The sequence below is a fragment of the Scleropages formosus genome, chromosome 6 (assembly GCF_900964775.1).
Source record: "Scleropages formosus chromosome 6, fSclFor1.1, whole genome shotgun sequence".
Classification (NCBI taxonomy): domain Eukaryota; kingdom Metazoa; phylum Chordata; class Actinopteri; order Osteoglossiformes; family Osteoglossidae; genus Scleropages; species Scleropages formosus.
In genome coordinates, this window is record NC_041811.1 from 27,849,782 (window position 1) to 27,866,868 (window position 17,087).

At 34.7% G+C, this 17,087-nt stretch overlaps 1 protein-coding gene across 1 annotated transcript in view; it reads left to right on the top strand.

Annotated features, from left to right (window-relative positions):
* The window catches only part of LOC108932651 (netrin receptor DCC), a 152,819-nt gene that overhangs the window by 68,254 nt on the left and 67,478 nt on the right, over window positions 1-17,087 (top strand). Inside the window, exons 3-5 of the mRNA XM_018749194.2 lie at window positions 5,030-5,317; window positions 5,891-6,041; window positions 6,921-7,057. Coding sequence (XP_018604710.2) covers window positions 5,030-5,317; window positions 5,891-6,041; window positions 6,921-7,057 — 576 coding nt within the window. The remainder of the gene's footprint in view (window positions 1-5,029; window positions 5,318-5,890; window positions 6,042-6,920; window positions 7,058-17,087) is intronic.

The following is a 17,087-nucleotide window of genomic DNA, read 5'->3' on the forward strand; positions in this document are numbered from 1 at the left end:
GTGGGCCAGGATGCCTCGCGCATGCTTTTGTGCATTCTGAATGCCCTGGAAGGAGTATTTTATACGTTTTGTATAAGAAATTAAAATAAAGACCCCTGGCTAGAACTAGAGCAGGCTGTTTGAAAAACTCAAACCAGCACTAACTATTCGCAATCACTGTCTGTCAGTGTATTGGGTAATGCCTTTTCACACAATTTCAATTGGTATGCTAGGTCTATTTATGGAAAAAATTCTAACCAAAAGATTTCCCAAATTTGTGCGGAATCCTCAGAAATATACTTAGCACCCAGAGTTGTGACTACTGTATATTCTTATATTTCTTAAGTGCTACAGTTGCCTTTGCATTATCTAATTGCTTTGTATTTAAGTAATATATTTAAAACAAATATACCAATGGAATACCTCAAATTCAAGAAGAAAGAAGGGATTAACCCCTTTGAACTTTCAAAATGCATCAATAGGTTGATATAATAGGTTTTTATAATAGGTTGTTTTTGACTGGTAAGAGAAAAGGTGACGGTCAATTAATGGGCAATAAAAGTGCAGGATTGGCACAGCTGGTAAAATGAAAAGAGCTATTGTATGAGGTGCTAATGAGACAGAGGGTGACACTGACTGACAAATTGAGACCTCTCTGTGGTGTCAGTTATTGCACGAATGATAAGCAAAATGGAATGATTAGTTAATAGAATACAGTGGTGGCAAATAAACTCTATACAAGATGACAAAGGTTGAGCAGATTCAAATAAATGTAAAAATGTCAAATCAAGCAAGGTATTGTGGGTTATTTAAGTATCTTAAATCAGAAAAAAAAATCATCATTAATGTTTGAACATTCATGTCTACAAGTTGGTTGGTGTCTAAGCATTTTTTTGTTACTATGTCAAAGTTGACTGGCAAAAATGTTAATTCATTATAAATGATCCTCGGTTTTTTTTCCACGAAGGAGTTGGGTTTTTACATAAATATAATTTAAGTTGTATTTTTGCAAGGACTGATAGTGTAAGGTTATGTTATTAACTCATTAAATCAGTATTTCTGAGTTATGCAGCTGAATTTTCATTAAACTGTTAAGCAATAAACAGAAGTAATGATTTCTTGCTGATATCAGCCCATGTGGGACTTATAATCCATTACATAAAAAAGAATGCATATAGCACAACTGAACAGATGAATATAGGCTACACATATGAAAAAGTTCTAATATACTATAATAAAACAAATTTTATGAGAGTGCAATATAAAGTGACTGAATCCATATTCAATTTTTACAAATTTCTGTGAATCTAGTTGAAGCAGTCTTACAATGGGTACAAAATAAATACTGTATATACACTGACTACTAGTGTTATTACACACAAAGGCATATTGTTTTCTTCACTAATATATTTTCCAAAATTTCTGCCTGTTTATCTGCATTTAGCTGCTGAACTGATGGATGGATGGATGGATGGATGTATGGATTGACTGATTGACTGATTGATTGATTGATTGATTGATTTGCCATCGAGTCACGGTCAGCTCATAGTGACCACAGATGTAGCTTCCTATGCAAAGGAGGAACAAAAGTGATTTTCTCCAATGCCTTCTTCTCTGTATTGGGGTAGGTACAAACAAGGGGTAAAATACCCAAGCCCAGCTGTGCATGCTGTGCCACTGTGTTACACTGAACTGATAACTGGCAGTAAAAAGTACCTGACCAGAATGGGAGTGTGGGACAGCCTCCCAGTTTCCCTGTGGTTACATCTTGCATCTTGTCTGCATACATGTTCTGATCAATAAACCATACCTATATTTGCGGAACAAATCGATTAACATTAGCACTACGTTGCAATTGGTGGAGACAACTTTTTTATTTTCATTTAAAAATTATTGAAATTTTGGTGTAGCTTGAAGGTAATAAATAGAAGCATTTCAGTTATAACTGGTAGTGCAGTGGTTAGTGCTGTTGTCTTCAGACCCAAAGGTTACAGGTTTGATTCCTGCCTCTGGCTGTAGTGCTGTTGAGAAAGGTACTTACTCTAAAAATTTCTCTGGTTTAAAAAAAAACCCAGCTGTATAAATTTTAAGCACCTTAACACTGTATGTCTCTTTGGAGAAAAGCATCAGTTAAATGAATAAACATAAATACTTAGCTAATGTATTGTAGTTTGCACCCATGCATGGAGATGAAGCATCATTCTCCAGAATCTTACACCTACTGTAAATTGTAGACACTGTATGTGTGACAAAGCTGTTCCATTTCTCATTTCCATTTTGACTGTTTGTGAACACTGCATTTTATTCTGAACAAGGTAAACGTCAATTATGGTGATTGATCTCCTAGAATTAATGGTAAAAATGTAATCATGACCGCAGCTGGATTTACATCTCCCCTGACACATACAGGTTTAGAGTTCTGGCTCAATAATGAAATCCTTGCATAGGCACACATGAAGCTGGAACCATTTATGCTAATAGATTTTATCTTGTTTCAGCAAAATAGGGTGCTGACCAAAATGAGGCTTTGAGTTTGTTGAAATGCAGCATCATTAGACTGAGTTCTGCTGATTGAACCTTGCAGGTGCATTTTGAGTGACATATCTCATTGCCTGTGCCTGGCAAAGGTTACAAAGCTTTGAGCTTGGGATTCTTGTTCTAATTTAGTGTGAGGTCAGAAGAGTAATCTTAATTTCATTAAAGGTATCTGGAAGCAGAGCTGCTCTTGTCCATGTCACCTTACAAGTTCTTTAATCACTGTCATTCTTACTTTTGGGAAGCTGCTGAAAAAGCTTTTCAGGTAGGATTTTTTTTTAGATATTAAATATTCAACAGCTTCTAAGCAAAGTGACTAAATCAAGAGGCAGAAAAGACAGGTGTTTTTGTTTGGGAACATTAAAGTATACATTTATCTGCTTGTTTTAATTTTAACTTGTGAAATTTACTGATATTTACTTTAAGAAAAAATCTTTGCCTATATCTGTAACTGAAACTGTGGAATATTATTTTCTTAGGGAAAAATTCAGACTTACATCTATATACACTTTGGTCTTATTTAGTAAATAACTTCTGAGAGTCTGCCACTGCTTAGACTTGTTTAAGTGCCACCTTTAATATGCAGTGCTTTAGGAGACACTTTGCTGAAATAAAGAAGTGTCTGATTATCTCTCCAGCTAGGTGTATTCAGATAAATGTTAGTCATATTTCAAAAATTAAAAAACTCAAGCCCTGTCTGTTGGTCAGACTTGCTTTAGCTTTATTTGTTCCTTAATTCTTGAGAAATCCTAATTGTTGTGTTGTGCATAGGCATTGTGATTTATAACTATTACTATACCATTTATTTTTTTGACATATATTATTTTTAATATTTTTTAGAAGACCTGGGGGGGCAGTGCAGCTGTGATATCAGTACTCACAAAATCACTAAACTGTGTGTCAAATCACACCGTATGATTTAAATTCATAAATTTGAAATATTTCATAATTCTAAATATTCTAAATATTTCTTTGACCAATTAGTATTTGAATATAAAAAAACCATCTACATTACTTCGTCTGAGACTGGCCTGATAGTTGCAGAGTGATATCACCTGACCCTTCTACCTGTATTAATAATTTATGTGGTAACTGGCAGTCAGATATCTATTATGCCTTCCTGTTAGTAAAACAAATTGGGAACTCAGCAGTTTACATATTTTTGGGGATCTAGACCTAAAATTAATATGTTATCCTACACAAAGCTGTCCATTTTGTAGTAATATATCATTAGTGGTCATTAGAGTAAATGGATTTTTTCATATAAAAGTGCTTCTTAGTTTAATTGGCATTCTTTCCATTTATAGACTTAGTCTCAAAAGTATTGCATAAAGATAACATAGTACAATTTTAAAGACTAGTTAGGAGAAGTGGGTCAGAAAAAAATTTTTTTTTTTTTCGCTAAAGAAGTTTAATCAAATAAGTGCTCCATAAGAACTGTAAAATGTATAGAATTAGTTTACCTTAGAACTGGTGTATCCAGTACCTAGGAAATCCTTTATTAGTAGAACAACTGTGAACCACTAAGAAAGTAGGAAGAGAAGTGTGAAAATTTACTGTCTAAATTTACCTTACATGTATTTATTTAGCTGATGTTTTACTCAAAAACAAACTGTTCTGGAAAATTATAACTGGAGCTTTTTGGAGTATGTACCTTGCTTAAGGGTAAAACAGCAGGAGGCTAGATTCACATCAAAGTCCTCAGAGTGGAAGGTGGCAGCTCTAACCACTACACCACCTGCTGCTTACTATTTGGGTTAAAAAACTACAAAAAAATGAGAGAAGTATTACATCAACTGTAAAACCTAGCAATCTATTTTCTACCCCCTACTGTAAACTTTGGAGCCTTTGTGATACATGCTTTTTTCATGTCTTGTTTAAAGCTATAGTCTCAAATGACAGAAAACTACCCTGCAATGGACTGGCATCCTGTTTAGGGTGCACCCCCTCAGCTTAGAGTGCAATGCTTCCAGAATAGGCTCCAGCTCACCATGACCCTGCTTGAATTAGATAGCTAGATAGATAGATGCTTACATTTCTCTGCTATACTGCTGATGAGGATTGCCATTGAAGATGGTTATTTTATAATTCTGCAAAGAAATTTAAAAGAACTGAAAACTGTTAAAACAAATGACACAGCTAGACAGTAAGACAAGTCTGCAGCAATCTGAGAATAACTATTCTAGAGAACTTAACTTCTCAGAGACAGCCTGCAGCTTGCTCTATGTTGTACTTCACTGATTCTACATTTGGAGCATCATAGTGGCTTTTTTGGAGAATACTATAATATACAGTGTAATATAATAAAGCATTCTTTAAGAAATCAGAGCACCATGTGTGTTTTGAATCTGGTAAGGTCTCCTAAAGTTTAAATATGGTACAAAAAGGAGTTCTGGGATTGTTATGATGGTGACACGAAAAATTCCCCTGCCTTGTAATCTGTTTTTCTGAGCATGTTCTCGCGCTCTCAAGTTTGCAGAGAGGTTGTCGTAATCTCTTTGTCTCCCTTTCTCAGGCCCCCTGCGCCTGGTGATCCCCACAGAATCTGTGTCAACCTACTTAGGGGACACGGCTGTGCTGCGATGTGAGGTGACAGGGGAGCCCAGGCCAGTTGTTCGCTGGCAGAAAAACCGAGAAGACCTGATGCTTACCTTGAGTCCCGAGAGCCGTATGGTAGTCCTGCCCTCGGGGACTCTGCAGGTCAGCAAAGTACAACCTCCTGACTCTGCTACCTACCGCTGCTTGGCCGACAACCCTGGCAGCACCCGAACTGGCACGGACGCAGACCTCCGTGTGTTGCCAGGTAACTTGCTTGAAAGCCTAAGCACACACGACGCAGTGCAGGTGGTCCTCGATTTATGATGCTTCGACTTACGATTTTTTTCGACTTTACGATAGTGAGCTGGCGATCAACATTCAGTAGAAAACTTACTTCAAATTTTACATTTAAATTTTTGCCCGGGCAAACGATATGCGGTGGGATGTTCTCTCACGATGCTGAGTAGCAGCAGAGATCTGCAACTCCCAGACTGTCACGCAGAAGTGTGTATTAGGTGTATTAAATGCATTTTCAACGTACGATATTTTCAACTAACGATGGGTTTCGTGGAACATAACCCCATCGTAAGTTGGGGACCACCTGTACGTGAAAAGGACAATGTTAAGTTCTACTGAGTCAGAGCAAAATTTACAAAGCACTACAGGCTGAATTGTAGGTTTGGGTAAAGAAGTCATTGCAAAGATTTTATAAGGAGGCTTACAAAAGTATGAGGAGCTGGCAGAGAATCACAGGGAAATTTTGCATTCTTAAGCGTTTCTATCTTTTTTATAAATTATCAGAATTTTAATATATGTATTTATATTCTTTGATCCACAGAGCCTGGAGTCACACGAAGTTTGATTTTCCTTCAGAGGCCGGTGAAAGTTACAGCTATTGAGGGAAAAGATGCCATTTTGGAGTGTTCTGCTTCGGGCTTCCCAACACCAGCCTTTGTCTGGATGAGGGGAAGTGACATGATCCAGACCAGGTTAGTTGAAGACCAGTTCTTCAACAGAAGGACACCACTAGGAAATACAATGGGCAATATGTTATACTGAAAACCTGTTATATACAGAATACAACCCATCTTGTCCTGTGTATGTTGAATGTATTTTTGTGAATGTATTTGAATGTAGGGGGTGCGGTGGGTTGGACCGCAGTCCTGCTCTCCCGTGGGTCTGGGGTTCGAGTCCCGCTTGGGGTGCCTTGCGACGGACTGGCGTCCCGTCCTGGGTGTGTCCCCTTCCCCCTCCGGCCTTACGCCCTGTGTTGCCGGGTAGGCTCCGGTTTCCCGTGACCCCGTGAGGGACAAGCGGTTCTGAAAATGTGTGTGTGTGTGTGTATTTGAATGTATATATCTGTTTAGACACACATACATGTGTGTCTAAACACCTTTCAGTTATAATTCATCTTGCCTTTGGGAAACAAAAATAATTCTGAAGAAATACATTTACATTTACATTTTTTTATTTAGCAGACACTTTTCTCCAAAGCAACTTCCAATGAACTCTATGTAGTGTGATCAGCCCACACACCTTTATTCACCAAGGTGACTTACACTACTAGATACACTACTAGCACTAATAATTAATTCCAGTCAATTAGTAGTAATAAATAATTCCAGTCAATAAAAAATAAAATGAAATGGGTGAATATTGAGGTGAACTACAAAAGAGGATGGTACTATTACACACAGTTCACTACATTTAAATAACATCCCGATCATTACTATCCATTATTAATAAACAAACATCTTTAAGAGTAAAACATTATTAAATGAGTAAAGAAATTAAATGTCAACAAATGTACAACATATTGGCCTAATATAGTGTTTGTTGTGAATTTTCAAACTGCATTGTTGTTAAAGGTCAAAGAAATATTCCTTACTTGGAGGAAGCAATCTCTTGATCAGAAGTGTGACTGACGAAGACTCGGGGACTTACAGCTGTTTAGCTTTCAACAAAATCGAGAACATTACTGCATCCTGTGAGCTCTCTGTCCTTGGTAAGTTGCAAATATCTGTCATTTTAAAGTTTCTGTGTTATTACAGTTTTATTTATTGTTGATTCCCATGTATTATTTCCATAATGAGAAAGTTATTGTTAAACATCCCACAATAGATTAATAAGTGTAGCAGACATATTTCTCAAAACAATTAATTTTTCAGATCAATTTAAATATGCTTGAGGAAGTCACCTAAATGCTACCTTTAAGCTAACAGTTTTAATAGATTATGTCATAGTTTCATATTGAGTTTCAAAATCTGCTGAATTATCATAAACAGAAAAAATCTCACACTGAGTAGTTGTTGAGTATTAGTAATTTTCACAACGTTTAGTGAAGAACAGATTCTGTTGGTTTATTGTGTGTAAAACACATAAAGCATGAGTGTGTTGTTATGAACAATGGTGAAGACATGGTTGGAAAAACATGAGGCGGCTAGTTTCTTTGAAAAAAGATCAGTCTGTATTTGCTTCTGACCAATATCTTGTTTGGCATCTCCAGCCAAACATTTATGAAATATATTTACTTATAATATGAATTAAGCTTCTATTTCAACATATTCAAATCTAAATTTCTTTGATTGGATAAGTGGTTAAGTGTTCTTGCTTTTAATGGGGCATCAAGTCCCTTTTTTGGCGGTGGGTCATATCGACGGGCAGTGGAGGCTAGAGCTTGTAATATTGCTTAACAGAAGTGTCCAGGTCTCTTAGAAATTTCAAGACTTGTTCCTTCCTTCTGTACTCACAACCACCAGTCCAATTGCGTTTTATTTATTGCAAGCATTTATATATTTAGCTAACGTGAAAAATTGCTCTTGACAAAATATGTCCATGATACACTCTACCATTGTCACATTATCTTTTTCTTTACTCCTGTTCAGACTGTTTTTCCTACTGAGATTCTAGACATGGCATAATAACATAAAGTTTGCATATATACTTGATTGCAGAGCTCTGTGTAATTCTTATCCTGAAGAACTCACACCTTTGTTTATCAAAGCAACCTTTAATACTTTCCTGAATTTTTAAATTTCTCATTTCCAGTGCAACTATACTTAATTAATAGCTCCAAGTCAATCTAAAGATACAGATTTCTCTTCTGTTTTTCAGTATTTCATTGTTATTCACTGACTTCTTCATGACATGATCTGCCGCTGGTGTTTATGCTCTTTCATTCCACAAGTGACATGAGGCCCAATGAATTAAGCATTGTGCTGTGAAAATTCTCCATTTTTCATAGTAGTCTCACCCCTGTCCTCAGACATGTCTAGACAGAACATAACACATAGGAGTTATTCCTTCACCTCTGTCTAAGGAAGTGTGGCTCTGGGCTTGGTGCTATAATTAAAATCAAAGGAGACTATGTTGACTTATATTGAGCCATGATTGTTAGATAATGCAGTGGATGAAAGGCTTGGCTTGGAGCAACCTCAGCTAAGCAAAATCAAAAATGCTTCTTCATGGGAACTCCGTATGTAGCAATCACACAGTATCATTCATCTGACAGTGTATTCACTCATGTAATACATACATATCGAGTGTGACACCACTGCTTACATATTTAATTTCTTGGACTCTGATTTAATTGGAAATGCTTCTTTGCTCTGCTGCTTATATCCTTTTGTTACTTTATCTCCAGGTTTATTTCAAAATATATTTTGCAAATGAAACAATGCTATGAGCTATGAGCAAGGACAAAATGGCCATCTGGTGTGAAAATTGAAAAAGATAGCTCTAAATGTAATCAAAAAGTATTTTATAATTTATATGATTCTCAAAGTGAAACTAAATACCTAAATAAAAATAAATTAAATGTCTTTCTTACGAATTATTTAATTTTAATGTTATACATAGGGGGGTGCGGCGGTGCAGCGGGTTGGACCGGGTCCTGCTCTCCGGTGGGTTTGGGGTTCGAGTCCCGCTTGGGGTGCCTTGCGACGGGCTGGCGTCCCGACCTGGGTGTGTCCCCTCCCCCTCTGGCCTTGTGCCCTGTGTTGCCGGATTAGGCTCCAGCTCCCCGCAACCCCGTATGGGACAAGCGGTTCAGACTGTGTGTGTGTGTTATACATGCAGGTTTTACATTTGTATTCCTCTTTAGTGTGAAAAAATATGTTGAAAGGACTATATTTAGTTTCATATCTGCTGGAGGAAGTATTGTATGAAGTAAATGAAAAAGGGGCCGTCACTAGTGTAACGGATAGAGATGTCGCCTACACTTGAAAGCCCAGTGCTCTTGCTTCAGTACCCTTGATCAATGTACTTACCCTCCATTGATACAGTAAGAATACCCTGCAGTATAAATGGGGTAACCATTGTAAAGTTACTTATCTAACTATAAGTAGCTTAGTATACAAACATACAAGATTTTCGCTGCTTTTGAAAAAGGCTTAGTTATTGAAAAAAGGGCCCCAACTTGAAAACGAATGAACCATACTTATAAAGGCAGCCATCGTGGTAAATAATTTTGAACTGGACAAAGCTGGTAATATATTCCAGTTATCAAAGAAGTCTGACAAGAGGAATGTTTAATATTTTAGTTTCTAAAGCAATATGACACAACCAACAGTTTGAGAAAAGCCACATAACAGAAATAAACCACAAACTGCAAAATTATGATGTGACACAGCAAACACTGTCAAAAATTATGACAAAATTTGCTGAATGTGAAAAAACTGCATTTGTAAATAGGAATAATGGTGACAATTTGAAGCTCACAGACCAGGGCACACAGACACTTGACAGGATATTTGCCTTAGAAATTACCACAGAACTGAATAAACAGCTCTGACAGTGGAAAAAAAAAAAAAAGACATTGTAAGCTTATCAAACCTGATATTAATGATACAGCTGCTGCTCAGAAACAACTTGTATCCAAGGCCAATATGCAAACAATTCATAACCTGGAGTTATGAGCTTTGACAAAAACTGGATCCCTGAACAATCTTCTCTTTCATACATTTGGTAAGGTTTATGACTGTTGAAAGCCAAAGAATGTCTCCAGTTCACATTGTTTGTTGGAAACTGTTAATATCTGTTGTGGGTCTATAGTCGTTGACGGTCTTATTGGGTACAGTGATTTCTCTGCACTGTTGTACAACAGCCAAAAAGCTGACAAATAATATATGCTTAACTCAGCAACTGAAAAACTGTTATTATTAAAAAAATATTATTAAAGTATCCAGGTGTACCCCATTCTCTCACCAAATAGTTTCTTAACCGTGATCCCATTCGGAAGGCTAAGTGGATCCAGGAATGGTTACACAATACATCGTAACAAAGTAAAATGCTTCTGTGTTAAATTATCTAGCTAAATTATCAAATTACTATACATGACTGAATCATTTTGGGAGGTTTTGGAGTACAGAAAGCAGAGCAGTTATTCATCTCCTTCATGCTCCATAGAAGAGGAGGATTTCAGTATCTGTGTATGGCTCTACATGGAACTTCATCTATTTCCAGACTGTCATTGATACAACAGATTTTTTTTTTTTTTTTTTTTGTAGACAGGATTCAGATGTTGTTACTTTTTTCAATAATTGTTTATAATCATGTTAGTTACACATAGGGGGGAGGGATTCCTTCAAATCTTTATATTTGCATTAATCCAGTTACAGTGTGACAGTAATGAATTTATAACAGCGCTATCATGGATCCTTAACAAGTGAATAAAAGCAAATTTTAACTGTGTAAAAATTATTTATAAAAATATTTATAACCACTTGGTGATTGTATGTTAGAATTAGCTTCAAGGTTAACACTGCCCAGCAATTTTTAAATAAAATTTTAATATTTTATGTTAATACTTTTCTGTTTTCTGAGCATGTGGCTTTGTAATGAAATACTAAATGGATAAAAATTTGGTTGTATATTTTGTATTCCAGCAACATTTCAAATGTTTGCTTGAACATTTTTACAACACATGGTATATAAATCCACCATTAAATCTAATTTGAGTTATGCCGTCTCACGGCAACCAGCAAATCGTGAAACAATAATTTAAGAAAGTATTATTATACTATTTAAATGAACTGGAGACATTTATTTTAGCTAATGCCTCCAAAATAAGAGAATGTAATACATAAGAACAGTAACTAATTTTAAATGAATAGTATAGTAAGTGTACTACCACTAACCTTGTGTCTTTCCATTGCATTTTATTGTCATAAACTGATCTTTAGCAAGACAATATCAAAAGCTAGACATATTTCTCCCTTAAATTATAATCTATTATGGGATAAGAGGCAATCTAGTCATAGTAAAGTCCTGTGAAACCCCTGGAAAAAAAACTGTCTATTATGTAATGCATTTCTACCATTATAGGATTTTTGCTGTTCTTAGTTAATGATGTTAACACATCATGCTTACGGTAATTCTTTCACAATTTCAGACAATGCTAGAGCAGAATTATAAAGGGGAAATGTGTCTAACTGAACCGGCCTTCCAAACTGAATAAGACATATCCTATTTTTCATTTACGATACTGAGGAAAAAAAAAATGTATTGCTTCCCTCTACTACTCCACTAGAAATTTTTCTCTGTATGACACTATTGAATCAATAGAATTATTTTCAAACACATCACAGTCAATCAAAATGGCTTCATTTTTTTCTCATTTATTTACTTACTTGCCTCTTAAGTTTATTCAGTCCAATTCAATTTATTAAATTTCCACACTGATGTCACAAACAGCTTATTAGGAGATCAAGTATGAAAATTACAAAGAGACATGCACTTAAGTAGAGTTAGTTGTAGTGCAGTATGCAGTCTTCGTCTGGCTTACAAAGGTAATGCATGAAAAACTGGAAAACCATTTGTAAAATGAACTCTAATTACTGGAAAAAGTAATTACTCTTAGTTTTCATGCTAAATTGTTTAATGTGACCCTGAGCCCCAAGTGTGACACTCATTAAAATATCACCTAATACAATTGCATTGGATACAGTTTCTTCAATAGTAAACATGAGTTATCAAAACACAACACAACAGTTTCCCTTTATCTTAATTGTGCGCTGTAATACTGTATGGCAGCCTGTCTGTGTGTTCAACTCAAAGTTGGTAGTGTAATGGTTAGTTCTGCTGCTTTTGTGCTCAGAGGCTACAGGTTCAATTGTCACTTTTGCTTGTAGTACCTCTGAGCAAGGTACTTACTCTAAATTGCTCCAGTAAAATTACCAAGCTTTATAAATGGGTAAATAATTGTAAGTATCTTAACATTGTAAATTGCTTTGGATAAAAGTGTCAGCTAAATAAATAAATGTAAATATTTCCTCTCACAGCCTTGAAAATTATCAGTCTAGTGCTTGTTTTCAGTGCACCTGTTTCATTTGTGACTGTAAGTTGCTTATAGTGTGTGTTACATTATAAATATACATTTATAATTACAATATAATTACAGTATTACACGAAACTCCTTATAAAGTGAAATTGTTAGAACTTGAATGGGTATATCTCAGAGATGACTGTATATCAGTCCATTAATATTTCTTGGAGCTCAGATCTCACATGGGCAGCATAATACTAAACATTTTTGTGCGATTTATCAAAAAAAGCAAATGATGTCATATGATGACTGTAATGAGCTCATTCATGTTTTGAAAATGAGGAATACTTATGATCACATTATTTACATAGTGGTTTTTAGAAAAGGCCACTATGCTGTTCCAGGATACTGTATTTATTTGCAGATGTATAGAATTTTTCATTATTCAAAACCCGTAACCACATTTTTTGCATATTTTGCACCTTACACTTCTTTAAATGTCATGAAATGTGTTTTTGTTGTTTCTGCATTCAATTCAAACTTATAGTTCATCTTGTTTTTGAACACAGTGGTCCCCAGTGTACCACGAGTCCTTGATGCATTATTACTTCTTAAAAAATCATGCCCAGATTTGTCGAAAGAACAATTATTTTTTAATATTATTCAAAGTTTTTGAATATCTACAAATTAAGGAGACTTTAATTTTACTGGAAAAATGTTTCATTCTGTTATGAAATCTCATCACACTTTATAAGCCCCCCTTATCCCTTAGTCATGGAAATGCATTATCTATGAAGTTCTAACAAACGTGCCAGAAGATATTCATGAATTCGTGACAGTCCATCATGACTTCACATTAACTGGCAGATTTCACAGAAAGCTGTAGGGTCTTCAGCACAGATAGGTATGTAGCCAAGCATCAATATAAGACTGTTTTGAAATAATTCTTTATGTTACCTTAAAGGCAGTCACATTTGAACAGATATTAAAGACATCAGTTGGTATTGCACATTGTTTGTTTTCTGCATTTTTATATATTGTTGCATGCTTCAGTGATGCATCTTCACTGTTTAATTTAAAATCGCAAAACCATGAAATGTAAGTGAAATGAAAGGTTTTGAAATAAACTCTGTTAATAAATAGTAGAATTTGGAAAGAAAATCCATGCTTTTTCCTGGTCAGCCATAATGAGAAATACAATATATTGCAATCGTATAATTTTTACCTGATGTGAAACAGTTACAGAAAAATATCACTGGTGTGTCAGAGTATAATTGCTGATGCAGAATAATCTGGGTATACCAATCTGCATATTTGCACATAAACTGGCTATTATTAAATTAGGAAAGGAAGCAAATATACAGATAACATCATAAAGTGAAATTACATGACTATTTCTGAGGTTTTTTTCACATAAATGGGCAATCATTCCTTAGATGCGTTTACATTATATGAAAATAAAATCCCATCCCTGGTATAAGTGCCATCTAGTTTGAGTCTGGATGTCTACTGAATAAATAAATAAATAAATATTAATATTTCTCCTCAACTTAAAATTGAGGACTATCAGGTATTATGAAACTGAATTGCCATTGCAGCAATCTTAAAATTGTAGTATCATGGCAACCCTATTTGTATAATGTTTTGAAGTCACCTTATTCATACAGTTGTTCATAGTGCTTGTATTATTAAAGTCATCAGCATTCAACAGTATTCATTTGAATTCAGATTGTACCCGCTCTTGGAATTTGTTCAAGCACTTTCTTTAGAATGAAGAAATGCAAACCCAGCAAGGCTTTATAAGTCCCTGATGACTCGAAGGCTGTTAGCAACAATTAAAAGTAAACCCCACTGCCTGTAAGAAATTTAGCATGTTTACACTTTTGTTGAGATTAGTTATAAATGCTAAGTACGTGCTTGATTAGTTGACCTAGTTATAAGAAATAATTAACATGTCATATGTTTCAAATTATAGCCTATTTTTCATAGATGTCAAATGCTGTGTAGATGCACTGTGGTAGCTTTGGATATGATTATACAATACATTCCATAATCCGTTACATTTAAATACGTTCCATAATCTCCTGCTGGGATGAACTAACACCTGATCATAGTCACCTAGTCTACATGTTGTGACAAGATCACTTTGAAGAAAAAATGAGCCAGTATATGATTTTTTTCAAAGATGAAATCAGGCTCAGTCAAACATACTGTAAATGACACTCACTAGTGTGTGAAATGAAGAGGTTTTGTTGAAGATCAAACCCTAGAATTTACTTCCATCTGCTGCATGTGGCTCAGTATAGAGAGTGGTGAATTACAAAGGACAAAGTTTCATCCATCTGATGATTCTGAGATGAGCAATCACATTCTCCAGGGTTACAAGGTTTTATATTGTAATTCTGCTCCTATTTTTTTGTGAGTTCATTATTCAGATAACAGAGCACCCAACTGATTTTTCCCTCTATGAACAGCTAATAATTGGTAATTAGTAGTTGATTTTCTGATTTCTAAAAAAAAAGTATTGATTAAATGAATTGGAATTGACCAGCAAAGCTTTAAGACTTCTGAATAAATTATATATGTATATATGTATATATATATTATATTATGTGTGTGTGTATATATATATTATATATATTTTAAATATTCAAGGAAAATAAAATAGCTAGAATAAAATATATGTGGTTATTGATAGTAGTAGCTCAGTGGTTTGCAGCCAGACAGAGAAGAAAAAATATCAATAAAATATGTGCCATTTTTCACTTCTGAGTAAGGTTAATTAGTTATTTTGCATTTATTTAACAATTGCTATAGAAAACACAAAAAAAAAGAATGAAAATATTTCTTTGCCCTACATAGCAATAGAATTATTGGTTCATGTGCTGATCTGCAGAAAAAGAAGGAAATAACCTTATAATTTGGACTGGTAGTATTACCATATATGTTAAAAGCTCTACTATTAATCTTGTTTTACATTTCTGTATTATTAAATATGAAACTTTAACAGCTTTACTTGGTTTGATTGGACTGAAGATTCAAGCTGACTTCTGATGACTCAGCTCATCTAGTGGTTCAAATTCAGCCCCTGTTAATTACTTCTCTGGATCTGTTGCAATAACAGACAGCTAATGTGTTCAATACTAACTTAATGAGATTTTTAAAAAATGCAAGTCAAACTAAACCAAACTACATTTTTTCTGTCTCATTTCATCAATTCAAGGCATTCTGCTTCCTCCACATGTGTGGCTTTACCCTGTTTATGGGTATTATCTGTTCATGTGATCCCACATGCACCACATACCATTTTATCTTGTTTGTGATGTTATTTCTTCATGGCATCATGGCATTCATATGTTCATGTTATGGATTCCAAGCCTAAGAACATATCAAGTAGCACCAACCAAATGAAATTCCATACTTTGCAAACTTTAGCCCAGTTAATGTATATTTATTCATATAGCTGATGCTTTTCTCCAAAGCAACTGACAACATAAATCTACCTACAATTACTTACCCATTTGTACAAGTAGATAATTTTTACTGGAGCAATTTAGAGCAAGTATCTTGCTCAATAGCTACCACAGTCTGAGGTAAAATTGAAACCTACAACCTTTGGGGCCAAAGGAAGCAGCTCTAACCACTATGCTACCAGCCAAACCCTACCTACTGCCCAAAAAATTGATTTTTGAAAAATGTTTTCTGGTATTGTTTGTAGACCATGCAATATACAAGAATAAATTAATAAAGTTTCCACAATTTTCCAGTTGACCTACTACTTCCCTTTAGCAGTTTAGTTTCACCCAAGAATAATCAAAAACATTTATTTATACACTGTATGCAAAAACAAACTGTTAATATCCTGGAATATAAATGAGAAGTTGAACTGCTAAAATTTTATCTATTCTCAGTTCTTTGACAGATCTGTCAGCCAGTTCCATTTAATATTTTTTTGTAATTTTGTTTTTGAGGATATGTGAATATGAAATTGTAAAATTGCTGGCTTATTATCATTTTATCTGAAAAAACACAAATATGCATAAAATATCCAAAGGTACACTTCTGATCATTTTGAGCACAGTATGTCAATATTCATTTTTTTTTCTTTAAATCTGCTTTAAAAACACTTTTCTTAATCACGTATATCTGTATTTCGGTTGTTTTGCTTTTATATGTGAAGTAATTAGAAAAGACAGCATCCATATATTAGCAAAAATTAAATCTCTCATGACAGGTCTAGAGTGAAGTACATGTCAAAACATGCAGAATAGAGGGCATTTGCTTCAAGGGCTTCAGTTAATGGTGATATTGCACTATGAGTTTATGGTCAGTTACATGTGTCACATTGCATTATTGGAAGCTTTTAAAAAGCCAGTTTTTAATTCCTAGTTATTGACCATGTCTGTGTGGTTCTCTGTAGAAAAAGAGGCATAGCTTTACAGTTGGAGATACAGTAGAGAGTAAATAAATATTGTATATTTCATAATTGTTATTGCTGAAACTCAATAACCGAAGTTAGTCTCCACTATCTAAAGGAAAACAGTATTGAAGCAGATTTAAAGTGCACTCTCTCACTGAAACTGTTGATAACTATTACATCTTGCGTTAGTCATGAAATTACAATATATGCCATTTCAATGATACAAGTACTAGTCATCAGTTACCAGGAAAGAATTACTCACGAATGAATGTGTTAACTGTATTTTAATTGATTCTATATGTTTCCATTTTCAAGTTCAAAAATATATTAAATATAGTATTTATGAAATAT